We start from the raw sequence: 26733 nt of genomic DNA, 5'->3' as shown, positions 1-26733 counted from the left end.
AATTCCTCTCTTAACAAAGATGTGATCAACTCACACACGACATCCTTGTCTCTAAATTGGAGAGCATCAATTTGATGGATGGACCACACAGTGGATAAAGAACTGGCTGGATGGCCGCACACAAAGAGTTGTGATCAATGGCTCAATGTCCTGCTGGAGACCAGTAACGAGTGGTGTCCCTCAGGGATCGGTGTTGGGACCAGTCTTGTTTAACATCTTTGTCGCTGACATGGACAGTGGGATTGAGTGCACCCTCAGCAAGTTTGCCAATGACACCAAGCTGTGTGGTCCGGTTGATACACTGGAGGGAAGGGATGCCATCCAGAGGGACCTTGACACGCTTGTGAGGTGGGCTGATGACAACCTTATGAAGTTCAACCATGACAAGTGCAAGGTCCTACACCTGGGTCGGAGCAATCCCAGGCACAACTACAGGTTGGGCAAAGAAGAGATTCAGAGCAGCCCTGCAGAGAAGGACTTGGGGGTGCTGGTCGATGAGAAAATGAACATGAGCTGGCAGTGTGCGCTCGCAGCCCAGAAAGCCAACCGTATCCTGGGCTGCATCAAAAGGAGCATGACCAGCAGGTCGAAGGAGGTGATCCTGCCCCTCTACTCTCCTCTCGTGAGACCTCACCTGGAGTATTGTGTGCAGTTCTGGTGTCCTCAACATAAAAAGGGCATGGAACTGTTGGAACAAGTCCAGAGGAGGGCCACGAGGATGATCAGGGGACTGGAGCACCTCCCGTATGAAGATAGGCTGAGAAAGTTGGGGCTGTTCAGCAGCCTTCCGGTATCTGAAGGTGGCCTATAGGGATGCTGGGGAGGGACTCTTCATTAGGGACTGTAGTGATAGGACAAGGGGTAATGGGTTAAAACTTAAACAGGGGAAGTTTAGATTGGATATAAGGAGGAAGTTCTTTCCTGTGAGGGTGGTGAGGCACTGGAATGGGTTGCCCAGGGAGGTCGTGAATGCTCCATCCCTGGCAGTGTTCAAGGCCAGGTTGGAAGAAGCCTTGGGTGACATGGTTTAGTGTGGGGTGTCCCTGCCCATGGCAGGGGGGTTGGAACTAGATGATCTTGAGGTCCTTTCCAACCCTAACTATTCTATGATTCTATTCTATGATTCTAACTCCCATATCCTGAGCTTCAGCTTCAGTTCTGGCACTACAGCAATAGGAATTTAAGTAAATTTGACGTTTCTATAAGGGATGCTAGCAATGTTAGAGAGGCAGAATTTGTAAGCTAGCAGTGAATTATCTTACCTGCAGTGTCACTGCTGCTCTTGCTGGACACAATTTTCATCATAATCTTCTCACTAAGTGATAAAAAGAAAAATCATAATTTTAACATGCTAACAATAAAACTGTAATGAAGTTTATAATCAGCAAATTAAATGGCCTTGTCTAGCACATATATTTTTGATTTAAATCACCAGTAGCTTGTCAGTTGCCTTTTTTTATTTTTTTTTTTTTTTTACAATCAGCTTTTAATACAAGTTAAGCAAGGAATGGCGTATAAGCAGTAGAAAGCACAGAGATGTAGCTACATTGATTCATTTTAACACAAAGAAGAGTAATGCAGTTAATCTCCATCTATCATTTGGCATATTCTTCCTCTCTGCCTAGCATTCTCATGGGGATGATAAAGATATTTAAAAATGATTGAGCATTAAGGATTTTTTTACTATTACAGTCAAATATTATTTTGTTGATTGATTACTAAAATCATTACAGAGAAACAGATTTAATGAATTCTTTTTTTACCTAGAAGCATCTTTGCTATTACTTGTATTTGGCCCTTTAAAAAGCGCAGACTGAACAAGACCAGTTAAACTGGCAATCTGTTTCTCCATGGCTTGTATCCTCTCTCTGTAAGACAAGAGAACCGTTTGTTAAAGCCAGGTATATTTGCTTTCAGACTTGTTTTTCTAGGTGAATGATTACCACAGGATTGGAAAGACACTACAGAGCTTGTGCAAAGGCCCACAGGTACCAGTTTACATATACCTTGTTGCAGCAGCTTACCGCATCTTGGTTTGGACAGCTTTTGCATGGTAACAGACAACAAAAAAAGACATCTGCTTCATTAAAAAAGAACAAAACAAACAACCACCCAAGTAATAAACTTCTAACGATCTCACAAGACAGGCACCTAAAACAACCAGTTAATGCCTCTTGGAAATAGTGAAAATAATCTTTTTCTGCATTGCATGTATTTTTGCTTTTGCATACACCAGGAGAATAGTTCTGCCTGCATATAAGGTTTCAGGATTAAAGACTTTAACACTTCTTCTTGTGACTATTTTTACTTTCCCCAAACCCAGGATTTTTGTCTGCAAAGCATTTAATCTGCCCATGCTGACTACTTCTGAGGCCAAATCCTTTGCACCTGACATCACAACTGTCTGCCTTGGAAAGGACAGCAATGTGACAGGCACAGGACACCAAATGCAGACTCTACAGCAACATTATCATAAACCAGACTGCTTTCATGCACATATCCTGAAAAATTTATAAAAGGAAGAAGAGAGAAAGAAGAACTGTAATAGGCATGGTCAGTGTTTTCCATAGGTACCAAAGGTCACGAAACAACAATGTCTATTTTGGATAGAAAGGCTAACATTTGTGTGTTTATCTGTTTACATAAATGCATATATTAGTCAAGTACCAGATGACTTCCTCAATGGGCTCCAAACAGCCTTTTGCTCACACAGATGCCTACTTCCATGTGCCAGCATGTCAATGACACACAGCCATACATCAATATGGGAGATCAGACAGGGCCTTCTGAAAATGCATCCCTATATGACAGCAGTTAAGTGACTGGGGAGACATACAAAAGCAAATCCTAACAGTGGGCTGTGAATTTGGAAGATAACTCAGAACAAAGCTTCTAAGCAAGACCAGCAGCAATGATGGATGAAAGAAGATGGGACAGACACATGCAGCCCCAGACTCAGCCTGCTGCAGGGGCCATCCATCACCACTGCAGCATCCTGGGCACATGGTCGCAGCTGAACTCTGGCTACCCAGCTCCAGCTGAATGCCAATCACTAAGGGACATATAAACTCAAAAGTAGGCACCAATACCAGGCAAAAGCAAGCTGACATGGTTCAAAGCAAGTAACCTGCCCAGCGTGCAGTCAGCCAGATTACCAAGGCTAATTATTTCATTCACATGAGATTTAAACAGAGCTTTGCTGGGATAGCGCAGAGACACACAGCCAGGAGAGACGCTGAGACACTCAGGCATCATGAAAACAGGGTAGCAAAACAAGTAATGAGATGCTAACAGACCCAAGGAGGGAAGAAATGAGTGCTCAGCCAGCTCCCAGCCAGCAGACGTATTCTTACTGCAATTTGATACAGCAGGAGCATCTTACTTTTCTGTCTTCATGTTGAAAGGTATTTTGAACAGTGGTGAGAACACTAGTGAATCTGACGTAATTCATTTCAAACCAAGAAATACATTACAGAATTTCCACTGTCATAAGCTTTAAAATAAGAAACTGGTTCAGGCTACAGTAAGCTTTGGAACAAAAACAGGTACTAAAAGCCTGGGATAAATATATTCTAACAAACCCTAATGCAGCATTTTTGACACTTAATAATGAAAACTTTTTTTTTTTTTTTTTTTTTTTTTTTTCCAGATAATCATCACAAAACCTTCCTGGAAATAATCTCAATTGGAAGTCTGTCTGGTTTACTAATTCATAAATATAATGTTTTTTCCATCCCACATTCGATAATCTGGAAACAATTTTCTGCTTCAAAAGAGATTATGGCAACACAAAGCTGATCTTGTCCTTTGCCATGAAATCTAGGAAAATATGTTGCTAAGAGGGAGAGGGATGTTTCAGAGATAGGAGATGATGAAAAACGAATGAAATACTGGAATCAATTGCACAGAGCACATCATTTTTCATATGGTAAAAGCATTAAGAATGTGAAGAATCTACATGTGCTCTGGAGTTACTCTGTTAAAGACAAGGCAGGGTTTTCCTGCAGTCGTTTCACTGTAATACCCAGGCTTGTTATGGCCATCAGCACCAAACATCTCAAAAACAGGTGTCTGAAAAGGAGGTGCCTCTTAGGCATTAAATCAAATGACCTGATTTTGGGAGACCTGGCAGTCTGACTGACGGCGCTGGGAGGCAGCGTGCTCCAGCGCTGGCAGGCAAGGACATAGCCAGCCTGGCAGCAGGGCTGTGCTTGGGGCTGATGTGTCTGAAGGGCTAGTGGCTCAGTCCTGCCACCCGTCACACGGGGCACGGACGGTATTCTTCAGCTGCCTCCTTCCACTTTGGCTTCCCTGTGAAAGGCTGGAGCAACCTCTGCTCCAGAGGGAGACAATGAATACTTTCTTCACCTTGTGCCAGGCTGGGGTCCATCAGGGATGCTGACACTGTCATGACAGTTGGACAGTTTTGGTTCTCACCACTGTATTCTCTACTTCTCATTGTGCTCCTAATGGAGAGGGAAGGTGGGAGGAACAGCCTGCCTCACCATCCCTTCCAGTAACGGGCAGCATGGGGCAGACCAGCACTCCAGTGGCACACAGCAGAGCAGGGTTCCCAGGGCACAGGCCAGGTTGGCACTCTAGTGACATAGGGCAGGCTGGGACATGGAGCACCAGGAGGGAGCATCAGGCAGAACAAAATGCAGGGTAGCATGTGAAGGCCAAACTCTGTTTTCAGATTGATTTCCCAGATAATCTGCATCTCTCCACCACCCAGGAAGAGCAGGGAGGGCCTGCTGTACAACAGTTGGGAAAGAAATGGCTATTTTATCAGCCTGAGCACAGAAAGGCATTGTTTCACATTGTTTTCCTGTGAATACTGGGAGAGTCAGAGGTAGTAGCATGGTAGGGGAGGTAAAAAAGGTGCAAGGTCAGAAGCAACTCTCAGCTCTAGCAGGCCCCTCTGTCAGCCTTGGCTTCAGCTTGTGACAGGCCTTGACCAGCAAAGCAGGCAAACACCAGCCTGTTCTCCCTTATCCACAGCTCCAGGTCTGGGTACACCCAGGGCCCTGTGCTAGTGTCTCACTCCCCAAATTCAGCAGAAGCAAAGTAATCCCTTTGTTTCTCCAGGGACTGTGCACTGAGGCATCAACTTTCACTACCAGCTTTCTTCCTTACAGCTTCACTGAGGTTTCATGTCATTCCCTCTACTGCAATTAACTGGAAGTAATCCCAAGCAGGATACATCATATTGCTGAATTGGTACCGACTTTTCACAGCAATGCTATTAAAGAATGACTTGCATGTGTCTTCCCTTTTCTAGGGATACCTTTAATATTCACATCACTGAACAGATACTCCATACAAACACAAACTAGAACTAGGCTGTGTAACCATTTGTGTTCTTGTCTGACCCTAGGCTGTGCCACAGAAGACTGGCACCATGAACTAACTGGCACACTATTCTGGAGAAAGATTTTCAGTGACTTCGTATTTTATAGTTAAACCTTGTGCAAAGGCTGTATAGTAGTCAAAAAGAGGGTCAGAGACAGGGAAAAAAAAACCCCACATTTCTTTCTACATTACCCTATGAGAGAAACATTTCATTAGAAATTTTTCTGTGTCACTGGGAAAAGAAAGCAAACAGGAGTTTCCCAATGGCTTCCCTAGAATCAAGTGAAAGTGTCACAGTCAGACTTTACCCCAAAGTCCACCCAAAACAGCAGAGTATATATCCTGGAAGGACGTGATGCAAAGACCAGCAGAACTCTTCTGTACTCTGCTCTCCTCCCAGGTGGAAGATATACACCAGTGAATACTTCCATCTTCTAAGGATAAACTCAAATCTTCTACAGCTTGAAGCTAAAGGGAAAAGGAAAGCTCTGAAGCACTGCCAGCTGTGATACTGCTTGACAACTATTATCCAGGAGCCTGCATCTCATCTTCTACAAACAGTTCCTCCAACAGAAGCCAAAGTACAGTTTACCTTTCCTCCACCCTATACTGGTCATTTGCATTCATCTTTTTCTGCGTCTTCAGAACATTCAACATCTTTCACAAAGGAAAATGCAACTTTGGCCTTGTACATCTGCAAAGTCCATTTTTCTTATACAATTCTCAGTGCATTCTGATGAAGTCTCTCACTGTCCACGGCTTTACAGAGCACAACCTAATGCACAAGGAGTCCATCCATACTTCAACATATCAAACAGTAAAGTGGTTTTCTGATGGGAACAATGCCAAATAACTTACAAGTTGCTATTACACCTGAGTCTTGAACTGCAAGCCACAAGCTGTAAATGTGATCCCATTTTTTGCTCAGTTCTACTATCATCTTTTCTCAGTAGTGTGGCTTTAGGCCACATTAGAAGAAGAGGAAAAAGTTGTGTCCAGGCAGAAGAGAATCACAGTACACTCATGAAATGCTTTTGGAGGAAAAACATCCTGTAGAGCTATCTTGCTATTCTAAGGACTGAATTTTAGTGAGTAGCAGCATTTATTATACACATATTCAGCACTATCAGATAACCTAGATTTTTTTAACACAACACGTGTTTTAAATGCAAAGGATGTAATTTAAATGGCATTTAATTATTTAATGCACTCTTGGATAAACAGCTTCTTTTCCAGTTTATCAACATTTAAACATTTACTTTGCCTGTAGTAACTGCCAGAACGGTCTACTATAAGCTATATAAATGGGCCATCAAAAATATGATAGTAAATTCCTGTTTAAACAACTCATGCTCACTCACAAGAATTTACTCATCCTCCCTGCAAACCTCTGTTTTAAGGGTTGATGACCCCTCGAAGATGAACAACTTCTAATATTTTTGTGCGTATGAATACTAACATACTTTATTTTTTTAAGTCTCCATTAACTTGTATCTTCTCACTGTTCTATAAGAGCTTTATATGGAACTCTTCTGGTAAATTAATTACTGTAAGAATTTATTCAATGCTTTATACAGCAGAAATAGCTACCTTGAAATTACCTGAAGTAAAACAGATACAAGAAAGAATTACATGAAGCAATTAAAACCTTCTCAAATCTGGCTTAAATAACAGGCTTGACAGCCTGGCTTCCGCAACGCAAAATTAAAATGGGAACCTCCAAAAGAAGAGATTGGAAATACCAGTTTTTATCTTTTGTTCACCCAAATATGCCACAATTAACATGCCAAAGGTACTGGACCCATTTTCTTCAACAAAATCAGGATACGGTCAAAGAGAGGTCTGGTCTGCTGTAAGTACTTGACATATTCTGATAAAATACACAAATATCCCTCTTTGGTCCCAGACTGGAAAAAATGAAGGAGAATGAAGAGGGAAAGAGAGATTCAGTTTAACTTCTGGTATTATGACCGTCCATTTTAATCTTCTATCTGATCTATACTTAAGCTATGCATTGTCCTGAGGTTGTGCCAGTGGTACTTCAAGGTAATTTCCATTAAGTGATGGCATAAGAGATGTTTTCAGTGTTCTCAACACACTCCACTAGGGACTGAAGGAACAGCAGGGCTGAGATGATGGGTTTGGTGCTTGCAGGGTCCTCAGCTCACTCTTGAATGAGTCAGGATGGGGAGTCTCTGTTATCAAGTGCACAAATGCAAAAGACCTCCCTCTTCAGTATTCCAAGTCTATGAGATACTCAACATTCCCTTCTGCTGATGCCCCACACCTGACAGTCTCTGCATGCAGGCCGACTGAACGCACCAGTCGCTTTCTGTGGCCTGATATTTAGGCTCTTTGCACAGTCATCAGCAACTGGACAATGTGCATGACAGAGCAGCATATGCCTCATCTTAGCATGCCTTAAAGAGGATGAATTCAGCCCCATTTCTCCAATCCCAATATATTCTTACAGAAGCAAACCTAGCTGTACTGCTTATGGGTGTAAACTGTATCCCATTCACAACAAGTATAGGATACCTTTCTGCCATTATATATGTCACTTTTCAGGTGTTCATAACAACCCCTTCCTGCTGAAGCAGGAAAAGAGCACCTCAGCCTGAATACCCTTAGTGTTCCTTGTTTAGTTAGATACAATCTCAACAGTATTTGCTTTCAAAGTTTATGAAATTATTACAAAGCTAGAATAAGGCTTACAGCATTCTGTGTCTGTAGAACTCAAACCCAACTCCCAGTATTGCAGCGGTTAGAAAGCACACCAATTTGCATGAACTGCTTTGGTATTTACAATTATTTTTTAAAAGTCACACTTTCTCAAAGTTAAAAAAGTTACAACCTATAAGGGCAGCTTTCAAGAATGATCTTTTCAGTGACATGTGGCTAATGCACACCATGCTGAATATTAAGGTCATGTATTTATTTGGAAATGTAATTATGCAAATGCTATTTTCATCACTGCAAATATATTCTGGGTCCAGGACTAAAACACCTGGTGCAAAGCTCCTCTTAAGGAGCTGGAGAACTATCTGTACAGTTGCTCTTCATATATTCACAAACACACAGCCTTACGCATATCTGAGTGAACAGATGAGAGGCCCAGAGGGGAGAAAGAAAGACACAGATTGGAAAGTTGTTGGTCCTCCCTTATTTTCAACCCCTTAACATGAAATTTGTAAAATTTTTGATCTGAAGCTATCTCTTGGATTAGAATTGGCAAATCATAGAATCACCTGGTTTGGAAAAGACCTTTAAGATCATCAAGTCCAACTGTTGTCCCAGGACTGCCAAGTCCACTACTAAACCATAGCACTAAGGGCCTCATCTACAGGCCCCTACAGGTTTAGTGGTGGATATATACTCCAAATATAGAACAGATTATTTAAATATAGTTCAAGTTATTTCCTCGTTGTAATAATGAAAGCTTGAAATGAAATTTCAGGCACCTACACCTGTTTTTTTGAAATAAATACATACAAATCAGGTCTCACTGACCCTAGACTGCAATATGCCCTAACTCATGCTCTTGTGTCAACATAACCACCAAGCTCTAAGTCAGTAATTTTTGTGGATGTCTGATTTTGATCTGTCCTCCATTTTTTTTCCCACCAATGGATCTCTCAACACATTCATTTTTCTGGCCAAGTGTGGTCAGAGGTGGTTGATTCTTGAGCAAGTTGCTCAGGTGGAAGGAAAGTTTGTGGGCTATATGAAGCTCCGTATCTCCACAGTGGTTAAGGCAGGCAGCAGTTACCTTTGGCCTCTGTGAGCTCAGTATTTGCCAGCTATTCATCTTCACTTCCCTAAAGAGCTCTATAAAAGTTAACAGCACAAACAATATGCTAGAGATTAGTGCAACTCATACAAATACACAGCAACTGACTGACAGCATAACGATTTTTCTCTCCTAGGGCAGGGTCTATGGCAGGAGAAGCCTTCACAGACCTTTTAGTAAATCTGGCCCTTAAAGAGACAGGAGAGATCATTGTCATCATTGTCAGTGCATAAAAGTTAACAACAGTCAGGTCACCAACTATTTGTGATGCTGGAAAAATCAGTGGGAACAGCATTCATGTTTCAATTTCTTCCCTGGCACAGAGTCACTCTTCTCAGCAGTTTCCCCTCGAGGAATATTATTGTAAACAACTGTCCTATTTTTATGCAAATTCATGTTTTACAGGAGATAAGACAGTAATGATAAATTCTTCCCATTTCCTAACAGTAGATGAGAAAAACTCCACTCCATAAAGAACCAAAATTGTAATATCAGAGTGTCATTCTTAACAGGGGTGAAATATATTCCCTTATTAGCAGGAACAGAACATCATTTGTTCTTGTAACATGATCTGGTTGTCTGGAAAGAAAAACCCTAGTTAATCATTTTATTTTATTATATTTTTTCCAACGACTGAAAGTTACACAAATGAAAATAACTAGGGATTCATCATGGGTTGACAATACTTTCAGATTAATATCGGGCGGTGTTGCATCTCCTCTAAATTACTAACTACCTTCTCAGATGGCTAATAAACACTGCAGCCCAGTGCAGCAGCCTCCTCCACATTACATTGTCCCCTGGGTGCTAAACGACAGAAGACGTGTGGTTTAGGAACATTTCTCATTGCATAAATTAAGCCCCAGCTCTGTCTTACCTTGTCTCCTTGTCCTTGGGCATCGTAGGTGACCCATAGCCAAAAGCCTGCTTGTCAACTGGAGAGGGCACCACCTCAGCCATGCCTGGGTGGCCAAGGGTGCTCCGTGCTTTCGCATCCACAAACACAGGTGGTCCTGGCTCCTTTTTGAAGGACTGGCGGCTGGGGGAAGACCTGTCAGGCTGGATGGTGTGGGGGGGAATGTGAGTGCTATGGTGAGGATGAATATCAATCATTCTCATGTCAGCCACCCTGTGGGGTGAGGCGGGAGGTGTTTTAGAGCCAAGAGTGGGCAAATGGCTCTCCGGGTACTTCCGTGACTTTTGTCTGTACAAGGACTGCTCCAGCATTTCAGGCTGCATAGAGGGGCTGCAGTAAGTGCTTGATGACCTCATGGCACTGCGATGGTAGGCTACGATGTGATCGGGGACATCGAGAGGGTGTCCGGTGTGGGGTGCAGCCAAACTCATCCTCCCCTCGTGAAACAAGTAGGGGTCACCGTACAGACCTTCGTTTCGAATCAGGGCAAGGTTTTTGTTACTCATGTCCTCGTCTGGTTTCACATCCCGTCTCTCCAAAATGGCGCTTGGGCTGGGAGATATCGAGCGTGAGGCTGGCACACTAGAGAGCCGGTCCCTGGGGATGGTGGCGTTGCCTGGCACACCCATGGGTCGGCCCCCGCCGTAGGGAATCCTGGATGGGGAGGGAGGCATGGAGTGGGGTACCGGGGTGGAGGGCGGAGAGCTGGGCATCGCGTGTGGAGGGTGCGTGGCAGATCCAGGGCGAGAAGTATTTGGGCCATCTCGGCCCATATAAGCAATTTCCCTCTGCATCTAGAAAGAAAAGGAAAAAGGTATGAGATATAATATTACTGAATGTGTAAAACATGATGTGGGTTGCAACAACCTTGACATCTACAGAAAAAAAACAATGGAAAGAAAGTGAAACCTCAAGACCAAATTATTTTCTATCTGCATAAGTAAAATACTTTGGGACCTCAGTGCCAAAGAAAAAGAACAGCAATTATAAAGAGCAATAAAATAGGCTGCATGTTAAAGGAATACAAGAGTTTTAAAAATGCTTTTATTTACACAAATACCATTTTATCTTAATCTGATATCCATAGCTGAAGTCATGGGCTTCAGTGTGAAGGTGTTCTAAGTACATGTAGCCAGTGACAAATTGAAACAGTTTATTGATCAAACACACAGGCTAGAGTTCACTGATTTCAAACCAGGAAGAAAATGCCGATGCTCTGGCATCACACACACACTTGAAATCCTTAGACAAGAAAAATAAATATCACAACTAATAAGCCATTTTCTTCAGGGCAGGATGTAGCCTTTTGCTAATAATTTGATGCAGCCTTTGTTACACAAAGCACATCAGAACAACACACAAACCTTTATTGACTGCAACACAGTCAGGCTGCGTGAAAATGGTTTCACCTTATACTACATGTGCTATGGGTTTCCTTCATTGCAAAGATAACAGTGCTTCAAAGAGTTTCCAAAGCACACACTCAGTCACTGAACATTTTATCATAGTTTTCTAAGCAGCAGCAGTTCACTGCCAGCAGTAAGGAAGGAGCAAATGAGGAAAAGAAAGGGAAAACTTCCATACCAACATTAGTGCTTTGTTAACAGAGGCCTTGCAAAATTCTGCAGTGGATACATGGGTTTCTGAGACTGTAGCATCTCACCCTGCTCAGCAACAGCCTCTCTAGATGGCTGAACACTGATGGGTGCCCATGAGGGACACAGGAGAAATCCTCCCTCTAGCAAGCGTTGTGCCTGCTCTGGTGACATTAGGATAAGGTGTATAAACAGGGAGATGGAAAAGTCAGCTGGGTTCCATCAACTCCATATGAAAAAAAAAAAAAAAGAATAAAATCACAGCTTCTAAAACTTGTGTTGGCAATTTCAGCTTCCCTCTCCATCACTGCCAGGGGATTGTAGAAAACTGAGCATCACCAAGCCCTACTACACATTCTTAAAGTTACAGAATACACACTAATGTGCAAGTGGAAGCTGCTGCTCTGAAGTCTTCACCATTTTTCTCTCCTCTAGCTCCTCGCTTTGACTAGAGCTTGTGACTGGGTTCACTGCAGTTACAGTGATCCATGGCTGATGAAGCAAGAAATTATGCTCTATTCCTGCCTCACCACAGGTTTTTCCACTGCTAAGGGAATTGCGATGGTGGTGTATAAACAATAGCCATTCTGATACAGCAGTCTCCACACTTGGGAATTAAAAATGACGTTCCCCAGGGCAAGAGATCAACAATCTGGAGTATCAGGTATCAGAAAAGAGAAAGGAGATAACCTGATTATGGCAGCAGCAATAATAAATAAGTGTAACAGAACAAAGGAGCGCGCTGGGATGGGTCACAAATGAGGCAGACAAAAGTCATTGAGCCAAAGGGGAATGTGGGATTTTTTTTTTTTTTTTTTTCATTTGCAAGGAGAATTACTGTAGTCTGGAATTTAAAATAAAACTAGACAGTATTAATAAAATTATCAGTGGGTATTCAACATAGTTTTCTATGGGCTTGAAGAAACACTGCAATATACTGAGCTGCATTGTACATTCAGACTCTGGACCTGGGCCAGCAGAACAGAAAGACTCCGACTGACTTGAGCAGCTTTGGGACCGTGACTCCATGGATAGGCAGTGGCAGATGTTTTGCACAGAGAGAAGAGCCTGGAGAAAGAAAATCTTCCCTGGTTTCTGCTGGACGAGCTATGCCATGCCCTGTTCAGTTGCTTCAGCTGAAGCTACAACAGATGCAAAAGTATCTAGGACAGAAATCATAGACATATGGGATATGCTGGGTTGTAGTGAGAGGAAAATTCCAATGTTACCTTGTAGAGAGGAGAATATTTCCATGGAAGCTTTGAAAGCAACAGGTTTAACTTCCCCTAATTTCTGGACTTCTTATTCCCCCCATGTATGCTCATACATTTCTTATAAATCAAAGAAATCTGTCAAAGAAAAATTCCTATTTTCCACCTTAACGTATTGCCATACGTTGAGATGGAAATGAGGAATTCAAGTATAGGTCTGGGCTATTGCTCAAAGTTCTGTGTCTGAGTACTGCTGTGTATATAATGCTTTTGCTTTAAAATAGCACTTGGAGTACAGCGCCTGAATCAAGACCCCATTGGGCTGGGCAGGGTGCAAACGCCTGGGTAGACAACCCTTTCCTGAACAGTTCACTTTCTATTTTAAGCCATGACTCAGCCCCTGGGTGTAGCGTGCAGAAGAGGGAAGCAGTCGAAGCCATAGAGTCTAGGGTGCCCACGGCAGGTGCAGGGACCTGGGCTGGTGACTGGGAGTCAGGCACCCTTACTGCTGCACTACAGTGTCTTTTGCCACCTTGTTGATGTTTTCTCTGTTCTCCAAAATCGCCAGGTTCTTCACTGATGGCAACTTTAAAAATGTGAATGATGTCTTTTCTTGCCTCTCATCTATAAATCTTCTGTGTGATATTCCTGGCACACTGTTCTGTCTCATATGTACCCCACTTTCTGCGCTGACTTTGTTCTCCAGTCCACTACAAAACCAACACATTACCCAATGAAAAGAAGCACTCTCATATGCAGGATGCCTTCAGCCACATGTTTCTGGACTTCAACTGCATGACTCAGGAACAGAGAAAGAGGATATTTGGCTTATCTGAGCCTCTAAATATGAGGTGATATCACAGCCCATTGCTTTGAGGGCAAAAGGAAGAAGATTTTTTAGTGCAGTCATAGGATCATGTGCTTTTTGCCTGCAGCCTGAGGGTGTGCTCTCCTTTAGCACACAGTTCTTCATTGTTCTTACTACCTATAGGCTTTACATCCTTGAAGTGGAAACTTGTTGTCTTAATCCTTAGATTAAAATATGGTAAATGGCTAGCAATAATTCCTGTATAAAACATTTGAAGTAAAAAGACATCACTAAGAATCTTTCTTTTTTAAACAGAGCAACAGAGACACTGAAGAGTGTCTTTATATACTATAGAGTGAACATCACATAAAACCAATTGTGTTCTTTATTTCAAAACTAGTTGGCATACTCAATAACTTGCTATATTTTTAATGTGATTATGTGCAGAAAGGTAGCAAACCAGCTACCCATCCACCCAAATGGATGACCTTACAAAGAGTCTTTCTCCTGGCAGCTCACATAAAGGGTAAGCAAACCCAGTGTCTCATCGTAGAGCAGAATACAAAGCTTGTGGCAGCTCCTGGCCTCTTGAATAGCACTGTTACGCTGAAAGGAGAGAGCTGAAGTTTCACAAGCCTTATAGATACCAAATAGCAAACTGCTATACACTGGTTCATCAGCTGTTAATTTCTGCGGTTCAACCCAGTCTGCTGTCCATCATCAGGACTAATACAACACTATGCTGGCCTTTATTCTAAATTTGTTACAGCTCATGGCCTGTCCCAACATGGACATCTCACAATGAAAAAAAACATCCTTACTTCTGTTTCTCCAGCTGCCTTCAGCACATCATTCACACCTGTGGCAAACATGAGATGGGGCACACATTGTCATGCCTGCACGCACATCAGGGCAAGGCCAGCACTAAGCCTACACTGATTCAGTGGCACCACATCAACACTTAATCTCACCATGCAGCTGGATACCTGAAGTACAGCCTGACTTGTGCCATTATCAGCTAACATCTCACAGGAAAACATAGGTGAAGGGAAAAGTAGGCCAGAGTTTCTGACCTGTCAGTCCTTCCCATCGCTCTCCCAGGCCTCCTTGACATCAATAGAGAACACAGCAATTGGCTTTGACCCAAAGACTCCAGCCTGCCAAAATACCTACAAGAAGCATGTTCCCAAGATAGAACTTATACAGGCACCCTCTTGGAGACACCCTGGAGTTCCCAGCAGACTCCATTAATCACCTCTCAGGCATGTGAAGCTATTACTTTTCTTTCCCATTGACACCCTTAATTTCCCTGAGGGAACTGCTCCTATGCTCCTCAAGCTGGCTCACCCAACAGTAAACAGAGGACAGCTGCAAAGAATTTTATCGAGAGCTTGCAAAGTCTTTGATCTAAAAGCTACAGAAACACTAAGTACTGATGAAATACTGATAAATTCAAGTATCTGTAAAGTGACCTTTTATGGAAATTGATCACCAGAAGAAAATCCTCAAAGAAAGGAGGCAATCCTTCACTTTTCTAATCAGTAAAGACTTCATTAAAGAGCCCCAAATCCAGTAACAATACAATCCATTAGCGTGTTCTTTCTTAGTAAAAATATAGATCGACAGCTTCAGTGTAGTTGTTGTCGAAAAACCGCAGTTTAATCAGTAGTTGCACTGTGTGATATCACTTCTTTCATGCCTGATCTTTCATTAAGGTCAGGTTTGGACAGCTGAAAGCACAAATCCTTTTTTGCAAAAAGCCAGTCACATGCAGTTTGAATATTTCTAAAATAATATAATTTGCAATAACAAATAGTGTGTTTGGAAATTACAGAATTAGTAAACAGTCTGAAAGGAAATTTTTTAAGTATCTGTACCATGACTATATGTCTGAAGCCAAATCCTTATGCTATCAGACATCACTGAGAGGTTCCTCCAGCTGCCCAACGCCATACTTGAAAACCGCAAACACATTAGCATAATTTTTAGCTTTTTCTGGTCAGGAACTTTCCCATGAAGAATTCTTTCAGCAGACAATGTTAATCCAAAAGATCTAAAACATTTGGTAAAAAAATCAGTAAAGACAAAGGCTGAAAAAAAAACCCCACGATCCACCCGGCAGATTTCAAATACTGACATTATTTCTTATCTGATACCCTTTAAGTGCTGTAAGAGTTTTGGCTTTCCAGATTTATAGACGTGGGACAACTCAGATTCTGCCTTTGAGTAGGGACTCCAGTTCTTTCATGGTCTCTTCAGCAGAGCAAGTACTTGGCAATTTTGGGCTGATCTTCTAGACCAAATAGTAAGACACGCTAGCGGTTCCAATGTCCATCTCTCCTCAGCAGTGGACTAGAAATTTATTCGGCAATTTTGGCTAAGAATGTGTCTTCTGATGCTCAAAAGAGAGAGCTGAGACCACGAAACAGCTAACCTAGGCTGAGATGGAGACCTGGCCTCAGCTGCGTCTGGCCCTGCAGGACAAGGCTCTAAGGGCTGCCAGGGTTCACAATTGTATTTCATTATGGGAACTGCATGCTGGTAAAATAAAACTTATTTCAAATGTTCAAACTTCCCATGAACGGGAACTCTAAGACCCAGCTAGCTGTTCTTAAGATGTCCCAAAACTTCCACTGTATTTTCCTGCATAATTTTCCAGACGGGGATTTGCAGAACTCCCCAAGAAATCCCTACACTTACTATAATTAACTCCCCATTCTTAGCAGGCATCTAGGTTTCAGTTCTTTAGCTACTTTTGCACAGTTTTGGTATATGCCCAGCTGTAAAATCTCTGTATTGTGGTGAAAGAAGAGTTGAGCTAAAAACTCAGAACACCTATGAAACTGTAATTTTCTGGTTCTAGTGACTGATTACACCAGAACAGAATACCTAACTGCACATATATGGATATGGCAAGAGAATCACAGGAGTTTTCCTCTTCCATTTATGCTCAATTCTATGTTTGTTTTTCTTCCCTTGATCAACAACGCTGCCATCAGACAACATAAGATGTTTTTTAGGATGAACCTGTGATGATAAATGGTGGTGAATCCACGCAGTCTTTCAATTTCTATGTTCACAGTCTTTGTTTTCTCTTTTGCCAGGCTCAGCTGGCTAGGAGCTGACATGGACAAAATAGGAGAACCAGAAGATGATGTTCACTGTTCTAGGAGGTGAAATTCAGAGCACATAAACATGACCCTCCAGAAAGGAGGCACCCTGAGTGAACCATATTCAGGTGTCGTTACCATGCTACTCAACATCACTGTGACATCCATTCTCCATACATTTCTGTCAGTTGTGCAGGTGTACACAAAGCCTATGGCATAAGCACGATTTCATCTTCAAGAGTAGAATTTTTAGGATACCATACTGTAACTGCCACAGAGCATCAAACGCATTCTTAACATTACTGTCCCTTATTTTATATCTGTATCTTTAATGTACACTTGTGCATGAACCCAGTCCCTACAGCAATACAAATATTTTACCTCAAGGTATTTTACATGTCTCAGTATGTCCTTTTATATCCCTGACTACATATAAACTTAATTCATACCATATCCTAAAGCTCCCATGGGGAAAACAAAGAATACCTAGTTCACTTTTTATGGAATGTAAAACAGATCCGTAAAATACTACGTAACCACAAAACAAATTTAATGGTAATATCAAAAATAATGTTTGATTGCTTCACCTTGCCTTTAAGTCAATGTGCACACTGAAGATGGATCGTGAAAATAAACAGAAGGGAGAGTTTCAAACCAAATCATACATAGCCTGCTTTTTCAGGCATAATTTCTTCATCTATCCTGATGCTACTCTGAGTACTCGTTTCTACAATTAAAAACACCAGCAGTCTTATTACATTCTTAGACAACATTGTTACCTATGGACAAATAAAGCAATCTTTGATAAGGCTTTTTTGCTCTGAAACAATTAAAGGCACTTACTGTTACTTAAGGAAATCACTTGTATAGCTACAGCAGTGAGATGAACATTTGGTTCCACTTCTTCTAATAAAGCACTTTTTGTTTTCAGCCTTGAATCTAAATCCTCAGTCTACGGTATAATATTTTGTATATCCGTGCCTTCTGGGAAAAGGTTTTGAAACAGTGAAAATGTTCCTTGTTCCCTCTGCTCACAAGAGGGGCAGGCCATCTTGCTTTAACCCGTCATCTAAGTAACGCTGCTTCAATAGACTGAAGTACTTTTCCACATGACAAGCCTGCAATTTCTCCTCCCCTTTGAAATTAGTCACTAAATAACCTCCTTGGCATGTCACCCAGTCACAAACTGTGCAACACTATGTGATTCAATCGCTCAACCATTTTTTAATGTGTGCCCATAAGATGTATAGAAAGAGACTCACATCATAGAATAAAGTACAAGAGAGACTCACAAAGGGGAAAGCCATAAATAAAACAGTGAGTAACCTCTGTTTAGGTAAGAGAGTGCATTTCAAAGGCAACAACATGAAACACATACATATTAATTCCCCAACAGGTGAATAACTCCAATTATTTAGAAAACCCAGTATTTACAATTCTAGGAGAAAAAAAGAAAAATACAGCACTTATAAACTTAGAAGCTTTTTCTCTTATTCAGATTTGATAGAAGGAAGTGCAAGCCCCTCCCGTGGAGGAGGCTGTTTACTCATTAACAAAGCACCTGAGCTGCTTGGCTAACCTGAACTTTGGGGCCCCTATAAATCAATTTCATAGTTATCTTTGCAGCACACCACACTAGATGTGATGATTTTATTTTGTTTTAAAAGGTTACAATAAAGAAGGAAAATGTAAAAAAAAAAAAAAAAAAAAAACGAACAGAAAGGATGCTTCCCTCCCTTCCATTCCCTCACCTCAACATACCACAGTATATAGAAAATGTCTTCTTAAAAATACAGTATTCACAGTCTGAGAGAGATGGCACTTAAACATCATAGGGAGAAATCTCATGATATGAGCAATCCAGTGGTTATCTTCTGGTTGCAGGGTTGCGGGGTAGGGTTTTTTGCTGTTGCTTTGTGGGGTTTTTTTTTAACTTGTTTTTGGTTTTCTGTGAGAAAAAAAATGCCTATATCACAATGACTGGCATTCAGAAGAATCTAAACATGATTTAAGCACATGACCATGAGCTAATACTGCTGTAAAGAACCAGTTGTAATGGGACCTTACTGAAGTAATATTTCTGTATCACAGTACTGCTTTCAGCCCCTCAGCCATTAGTGAGCGAGGCATCGTTCACTTCCGCTACAGAAGGGCAACCTGACACAAAGGATGTAGGTAACAGGACAAAGATCAGAGCAGATCTGGTAGCCAAAACTAAAAATCTAGGTGTTCCACCCCTTACTGTACCCAGCCCAACAGCAGAGAAGTCCTCCAGCTCTGCAGACAGCTGCTGTGCATTCTCATTTGTAATGTACATTGTAAATTTATATGCCATTATTGGTCTAGACCAGAAATTCATGGAAGTATATGTAGTGTAATATAAACAGTCTTTTCAGAAATGTGAAAAATACTCATTTTGTCTTAAATGTTTAGTTTTCAGTTTTTAGTTTTCAGTAAAATATTTTTAAATGTTATTTTTATTAAATATTTGCACTAGAACTATAATAAAGTATTATTATAGCACAGAAACAATGTTAAACCTATTTATTTTTATTTCAAATTTAATCAGTCAAGGCTTGTTTCTTGCTGTATAGGAGTAAAGCAGTATTTACCATTGAAGCATCTGGTTTATATTTGGCAGGTTTAACTAACCAGTCAAGCATCCCCTTTTAATGAATGGATGTATATACTTGACCTAGTTAAAAGCTGCTTAGGTATGCTGACCAGCCAGACTCAAAAACATCAAGAATAAGAAATACAAGCAAATTATCCTAGTACACTTTTATGCCACACATGCTTTCCAACAGTTTCAGACAGTATGTTCTTCCACCTATGTTCTTCCATCTATGTTCTTCCTCACAAGCTAACAAACCTTCAGTGAGAAATCACATTATTATGCTAATATGCAGGATAAAAAAGACCACTTTATTTCATTGCAGTTTCTCTGCGATGAATTGCAAGCTGGTAGGATGCACATTTTCAGTAATTGGACTCTAGCATGATAAAGTATATCCCAGAACATCAGACATACTATAACTAGTTCTCCATGCATCTGGCACTATATGCAAGAGTCTTCAAGTACGTCTGATGCATATGAAAAGTTTTTCATTAGTGGAATGAATCTTCTTTTAATTTTAAAATACATCAGGCACAACATCGTAAATACTACACAGATATATCATTACCAAGGGTGTAATTTAACTTGTAGGTTCTAACAATGCATACAAACCATTCAAGCATCACTTTCCATTTCAATTACTTTATCAGAGCCCTCAAGCGCAGCCAAACTTGCCATGTATTATCCCATGTTTAATTACTTGCCATATATTTGTTTATAATGTACTGTACAGAACACGAGTTCCTGTTCAGTTTAACCCCCTGTAGAAACAAGGGGCATGCCCCTAAGAGGCACAGCACCCTATGCTTCCATGAGATCAAGCCTGGAGGTTTAGGTTAGCTTATTACTTTAAAATAAATGTCAATGTCTATGTTAATGATAGACCCAAGTTACCACTGAGCTAAATCGCCGCTCACCCTACTTTCTTCTCTGTTATTAACAATCTTGATCTGTCGGACCTTTCCATCAGTTTGCCCAACACATTAATTCTTTTCCTTTTTTTTTTTTCATTTTTTGTTTGCTTCTTTAATTTTTAAGCAGAAAAAATGTTAGAGACACAACATCAGTAAACCACAAAATTATAAAGACAGGGAATATTTACTGTGGGGTATACACATGTGGCACAGATGTAACTTATTGGTTGACTGCTGATCAAAATTCTTTGTCCCTGATAACAGCTCTTTTGGTTCCTATTCCCTTAATAATATTTTCATGGATGGAAATAATTAAGCAGTTAATGTCTTGTACTGCTGTAAACAACCATTTCCTTGACAGAAAACAGGGAAGCACTTACAGGCTGGATTGCTAGTCACCACCTCAGGACTTGGTTTTATTCTCAGCACTATGGAGCAAAGCTTGTGATGGAGGCAATGGGGTTTTGCTTAAACGCAACAAGTTAGTGCAGTCCAGCAGAATCCGAATTGAAAGTTTACTTATGCTGGCTTTTACAGCTGTATTACAAAAGAAGTATTTCTCCTGTTTTATTTTAGGTTGGGTTTTGGGTTTTTCGGGTGTGTTTTTTTTCTTTCTTGCAAGGAAGTTTTCATGCCACCCCACCAGTTCTATAGCCTACCCAGCTTCTAATTCTGATCCAAGAAACTAACAGTTTAGAAGGACAAACACCTATGTATGGACTTGTACGCACAATCTCTCAAATCTGCAGTCTCTGATACACGAGACTCTTGAAGGTACCTGGAGAGCCACCATCGGCATCTTTCTTCAATCTGCTTAGGCAGGCACCGTGACAGAAACCTCACAGCGTGGCTATCTACTTTCTGCAGTGAAAGGGGAGATACCAACCCTTAGCTTTGCCTTCAGACATTCAGCAGAGGAAGAAAAAAGTGGTCATATCCAGTCCTGATCCCTGAGGTTCAGAACACAGACCCCTGAGTTGCTGTCCTTCACAAGGGCACCAAGGTGACACACAACACTAGCACCCAGCCAGGCTGTGCTGGTGCTACGCTGCACTCCACACTGTTCTCCACAACCACAAATAACTCTTCCAAATTGGCCTCGAGTTTCCCACATCAGCTCCCCAGACCACTTCCCGTATTTATTATACCTACAAGACGTGTGTGGTGTTTCTCTGAAGACTGAAAATCCTACAGAAGCTCTTTGAATTTGAGAGGCCAAGCTAAACAAACAGGGAGGGAACAGAACAGTTCTGGCTGCCTAACATATGGGATTTGAGATTATGTACAGACTACACTATCTTCTCCTAAACATACACATTGTTTGTTATTCGCTGTTTACTGATTCCAAAGGCATGTAGTGAAACCAATATGCCTTGGTGTAGACGTAAGTGCCATAAAGTTCTCTTATACTCATTCCAACCTCCCTAGTTCTTAAAAAAAATGCAAACAAACAAAAAGCCCTCCCACACCCCAGAGCACATAAGTACTAGCTAGAGTGAACCACTCTAAAGGGGACAGGCAGCTCTACAGCTTCACTGCTGGCAAAGCAGCACATTCAGTAGAACAGCTAGAGCTTGCAGTGTGAAGCAACCTGTATGTGAAGCCTTGGAACCAGCCCACAAGTGAGCATCTAAACTCCAAGAGAACAGTGCTTCATTGTAATATATAGATTACATTACGTATACATGCATGCATACATGTTTTCTACACCAGCAGTACGTTTTTGGTCTATCCTTTGGTGATGGCAGACCAACATAATCAGGAATTTTAGACTTTTAGGGATTTCAAAAATTAAAGGCAAGCAAAAACAAGTGGGAAATCCTGTGCTGGAAACTCCATAAGCCTCTCAAAATTTATTTTAAGTTTATAAGAGCAAATATAGCCAACTCTCACTGGAGTTGCATGAAGAAGGTTCTGCAAAACTGAGCTATTACGTCAGGTCTGCAGTCTGTCTCTCTACCCTGTAATTTAAACCTCATGCTTCCCCCTCATTTCTGTACTGATTTAAACAAAGATTTTCCTAGCTATAGGAAAGTATCACAGTATGTGTCACAGACATATATGCATTAAGCACCTCTCAAAAGCTAAGACAGCACTATTAGTTTCTCTGTAGTGAGGATTTGTCTCATCTAATACTGCATTAAAAGACAATCAGCCAGGCACCCTCCAGAGTCAGCTCATACCCTCTACAGCCAGGTAGGGCAAGGTGCCCTTTGGCTTTCCCAGCCTCTTGCCGCTGACTCCAGTGGGCAGCAATTTCTACCCTACGCTTATAAGGATCAGACTTTTTCCTGAATTCTCTCTAGTGATCTTGCTTGTTTGTCTTTTCATTTAGCTCACTCCTGCTCTGTTCTTCATCCTGGTCTTCCCTTTTTTTCTTCTTTGTAAGTGAAGCTGAGATACTGTAACTAGAGGAGATAATGGCATCTTGGTGGATCCAGCCTGGCCTGGGGTTTCTGTTTGACTGAGCTAAGAATTAAGAATTAAGGGTCTCTAGCCTGAAGCTGGTAATAAATACTATTCTTCAACAGACCAATATAGAGGCTCTCCTCTTCCTCTTCCTACCATTAGCACTTTTACTTCTGCCAAAGTTTTTTAAAGCCTAAATGTAGAGGACTGAGTTTGTAGCGTGAACTTCTTCCTGCTTAGTCCACATGTAATGCAGAAATATTAATTAACAATAGCAAGAGTCATATGCTGCAAACATTAAGTAATACACAACTCATGACTTGGACTCAGTGATCTTGAAGGTCTTTTCTAACCTAAATGATTCTATGATGCTATGACACTGGGAAGAGCTGGGTAGGTAAAGAAGAATTACATGAGAAGGTAATAGGGAATTCTGAGTGTAAAACTACACAAAAAAGAGGAAAAAAAGACAAAACAAAAAAGGAATGAGACAAGGTGAAGGACAGTAATAACAGTTTGTGAAAGAGGCCAGAGATGAAAGAGAGATTGGAGATGGAGCGCTGAGAACTAAATAGGGAAATAAGAAAGAGATAATAAATAATAAAGAAAAAAAACCCAACTAAAATAGGAGTCCTAAACTAGGAAGCAAGGCACTGATGGGAAAAAAAGGAGGATTAAAGAGACTGTAGCATATGAAGAAATATTCAACAAAACAAAACAAAAAATTAATGAAAGAATAAGCAAACAGAATGAGAATGGGAAAACATGAACTAATGTAAATTTTCTTTAAGACTAAACAATTTTGCAATAGTTCTTCTTCTTACAATGCTGCAGTCTATCATAGCAAGCGTGGGAGAGTAATGGAGAAAGAATGGAAGGAGAAGAGGGAAGAACAAAATACATCCAACATAAACTTCTTTAGTTTGTTTTAACATTCTGAGGCTTTATGGGGGTTTTGGCAAGGGCGGTCAGAACATGAGGATGGTTTTTAGGAAAGAAGTGAGCAGATCATTTCAGGTAAATGCCAGCTGAAGTGGCTTGTGAATGCCTGAGGGGAAAGAAACTATGACCATCACTTGCCTTCAATCCACTCTCATATTCAAAACAAAGATATTTGAGATGCACTTTAAAGTGACAAACCTAGCATTTAGTTCAGCCATTCCCACTGAAGATGTAGTTAAGGTTCAAAACAGCTTCATACCCTTCAGACACTGCTGAAAATAACAGCTTTTTACAAGTCAGGCTTTAGTGCACCACCTCTGAGACTCAACATGCAGTGGGACTGAGTGCTGAGAGAGAATGCTGAGGTGGCTCTTGCCCTCAGTACATGTCTGGTCATTAGTGCGGGACAACAAAAATTCTGGTTTGATGAAATCACCACCAACCTCTGACAAGTGATGAGACATGTCACATGTATGTGTGTGCATGCACATGTGCACACAGCTTTTACTTCTCAGTAAACTTTTTCCTGTATCAATTCCATCATGTTATCAATGCCCTGACCACACGCTTATAACCCTAAGCGCACCTGTGCAGCAAGGGCTCTTTGGCCATCATAATGTCCAACAGTTCTTCCCATTCTGAGTTCAAGACCACCTTTTTTCGGGTGTAAACCAAGAATCCAACAGAAAGATAAGGGGAAAGCAATATTACACTTCTTGCCTTAAAATGTTGAGCTTATAACATGCATCGGTTTAAATCTAGCTAGAGGAGCAGGCTTTATATTTGGACTAGCCTGGTTACACCTGTACTGAACCTGTAGACACTCCCTAGGTGACACTGTCACAGATTAGTGGTCAGAGAGACAACTTCAGTGACATGCCTGGTGAACTCTGCTTGGAAGGGAAGGGAGCATAAGGCCACATACAGCCTGACCCAGAGAAGTCCCATGAGAGCTTCCAGCCCAGCCACACTTTAGGCAATCTGAGCAAAATGATGCATGAGATGCAGCACATTTTGCATTGGCCTGACTGAAATCACAGTGCCTCTGAGTGGCTTACTCCTCCAGCAACATTTCATTGTTTGAGCTATCAGCCTGCTACCAGTCTGCATTACTTCATTCCTGGTTGGAAATATGGGAAACATCTAGATCAGTGAACAGGCACTCATTTCTGCATATTTACAAGTGTATTTCATTTCTTACAAACAAATAGAATGTGAGAGTAAAAAACCCAGAAAGTTAAAATTATCCAATTAAGCAGAGAAAAGTTAATAAATCTCTCATGACTGATTCTCCTATGCTTCTTTAGCGTACTCTCCAGACAGAATAGTGTGGTGAGTACACTAAGAAACCTCTTGGCATTTCAGCCAAGATTTTTCAGGGTGCTATCACTAATTACAAAAATATAAACACACTGAAACATAACACATTTCAATCCTAAAAAGGTTGGATTTACATAATTACATCATTGGTTTGCCAACATCCACATTTATCTCATCAGTATAGTATGGCCCACCCATCCCATAAGCTATTAGACTGTTTAGACTGAACATATAAAAGCTGTTACTGGGGTTTTTTTAAAGTTAAATGATGACACCCCTCATAACTAGTGCTTCATTCTAGCCAGCTCTTTCTTTTGCTTTCAAACTGTTTATTTCTTTTGTGTTTCCACAGCTGCTTTTTAGGTAGAATTTCCTGAGAACAAACAGGAGTTGTGTAATTCATGAAGATGTGGCAAGCACTTCTTCTCCTCTCCCCATTCTCCTTGAAGAGATCAAGCACATCACATGCGTAACAGACAGCCACCACCAAAGCAGGAAGCCAAACCCTTCAGACTAGTCTCGGTTTCAGTGCTTCCTCAGGGCACCACTGAACTGATTGGGTCATCCCTGGTTTTTTTATTCCAAAAAAGGAATAGTTTCAAACATGTACAGTTCTGGTACAGCTCAGCATATTTATTTGGTTCAAATGTGCTCTATATCAGATTTCTGCTCTTTAAAAAAAGAAATACTGTTAGTAACTGCACTCATAAATCAAAATAAATGCATGGCTTTCTGACTAACTACTCGGCTCTTATTTTTGTTCCATACTCTTCACACTGCACTGAAGCCAAATAAAACTGAATAAATTGATATGGTTAAATGAACACAAAGGAAAGCATAGCTCTTCTTTTCATCTGGCATTACCAAACAACTGAGTCAAAATACAACTTCTACTACAGATATATGGAATAGGTTAGGATGTAAACAATATAAAAATGTTATAAAAATGAGCTGATAGTTAAAATACCTAAGAAGTGTGTTTATACCTGACACCTGCGGTATCCTGTTTCTTCCAATATGAGGACATAGCAAATCAGCAGAAATAAGTTGCTGTGCTGAGTTTAGGCGTCAGCAGTATCAGCGGGAGAAATGGTCATGAAATCCTTATATGCAGCTGAATTTTGCAATGTAAATGTCCAAGCTGCACAGCATCTCACAGTCATAAAGCCCAGCAGTAACTGCAGTTTTAAGTACACCTTTTGCAAGGTTAGAAGTGCTACCAGTGCCTCAATTAAGAGTTGTCTTAGATCACAAACTTCTTTCTACACTGTTTGAGCCCTATGTTTTCATTTAACTTCCTCCTATCAAAACCAAAAAAATATACAAATTGGTCAGTGTGGCTGAAGTGAACAACCTAGTTTATCAAGGTCAAGGTATCTATAGTAGATATTGAGAGACAGTGGGACTAGCCCTTTACCCAGCACACCCTGTGGGTCTTTGGACTTAGTCACAAGGAAATCTAATTTGCAGTGATGTAAGAAAGGCATATATTCACACAAAAAAATAATTTCAGCATCACATCATTTCTCACGGAGTCCTGTTGCCTGCTGATATTTGCAACTGTCTTGCTTTTGCCAGCTGAGGCTTTTTTTAACCCTAGATCTTAACATGCATCCAAGAAAAGATATTTTTACTGCTCATATTTTCAGGAGTCTGATTAGTTTTCCAGAGTCCTTATTAGAAAAAGTACAATCCAACATGGAGAAGAATCAAGGTCCTCAGATATGCAGCTGTGCTCTCCCAGACATT

The 26733-nt window shown here is 41.0% G+C and overlaps 1 protein-coding gene across 18 annotated transcripts in view; it reads right to left on the bottom strand.

Annotated features, from left to right (window-relative positions):
* Window positions 1-26733, bottom strand: part of KIAA1217 (KIAA1217 ortholog) — a 384957-nt gene that overhangs the window by 42264 nt on the left and 315960 nt on the right. For 14 of the 18 annotated variants that reach the window (XM_065666573.1, XM_065666574.1, XM_065666575.1 and 11 more), the window contains 3 exons: window positions 10020-10852; window positions 1764-1868; window positions 1263-1315 (listed from right to left, as the gene is read on the bottom strand). In XM_065666573.1, coding sequence (XP_065522645.1) covers window positions 1263-1315; window positions 1764-1868; window positions 10020-10852 — 991 coding nt within the window. Of the gene's footprint in view, window positions 1-1262; window positions 1316-1763; window positions 1869-10019; window positions 10853-17625; window positions 17853-26733 lie in introns of those variants that run through there. The other 4 variants (XM_065666578.1, XM_065666582.1, XM_065666591.1 and 1 more) reach the window with 2 other exon arrangements.

This window comes from Lathamus discolor, chromosome 2 (genome assembly GCF_037157495.1).
Source record: "Lathamus discolor isolate bLatDis1 chromosome 2, bLatDis1.hap1, whole genome shotgun sequence".
NCBI lineage: Eukaryota > Metazoa > Chordata > Aves > Psittaciformes > Psittacidae > Lathamus > Lathamus discolor.
Note: the sequence above shows the minus strand (reverse complement) of the source record. Positions and strands in the feature narration are given on the sequence as shown.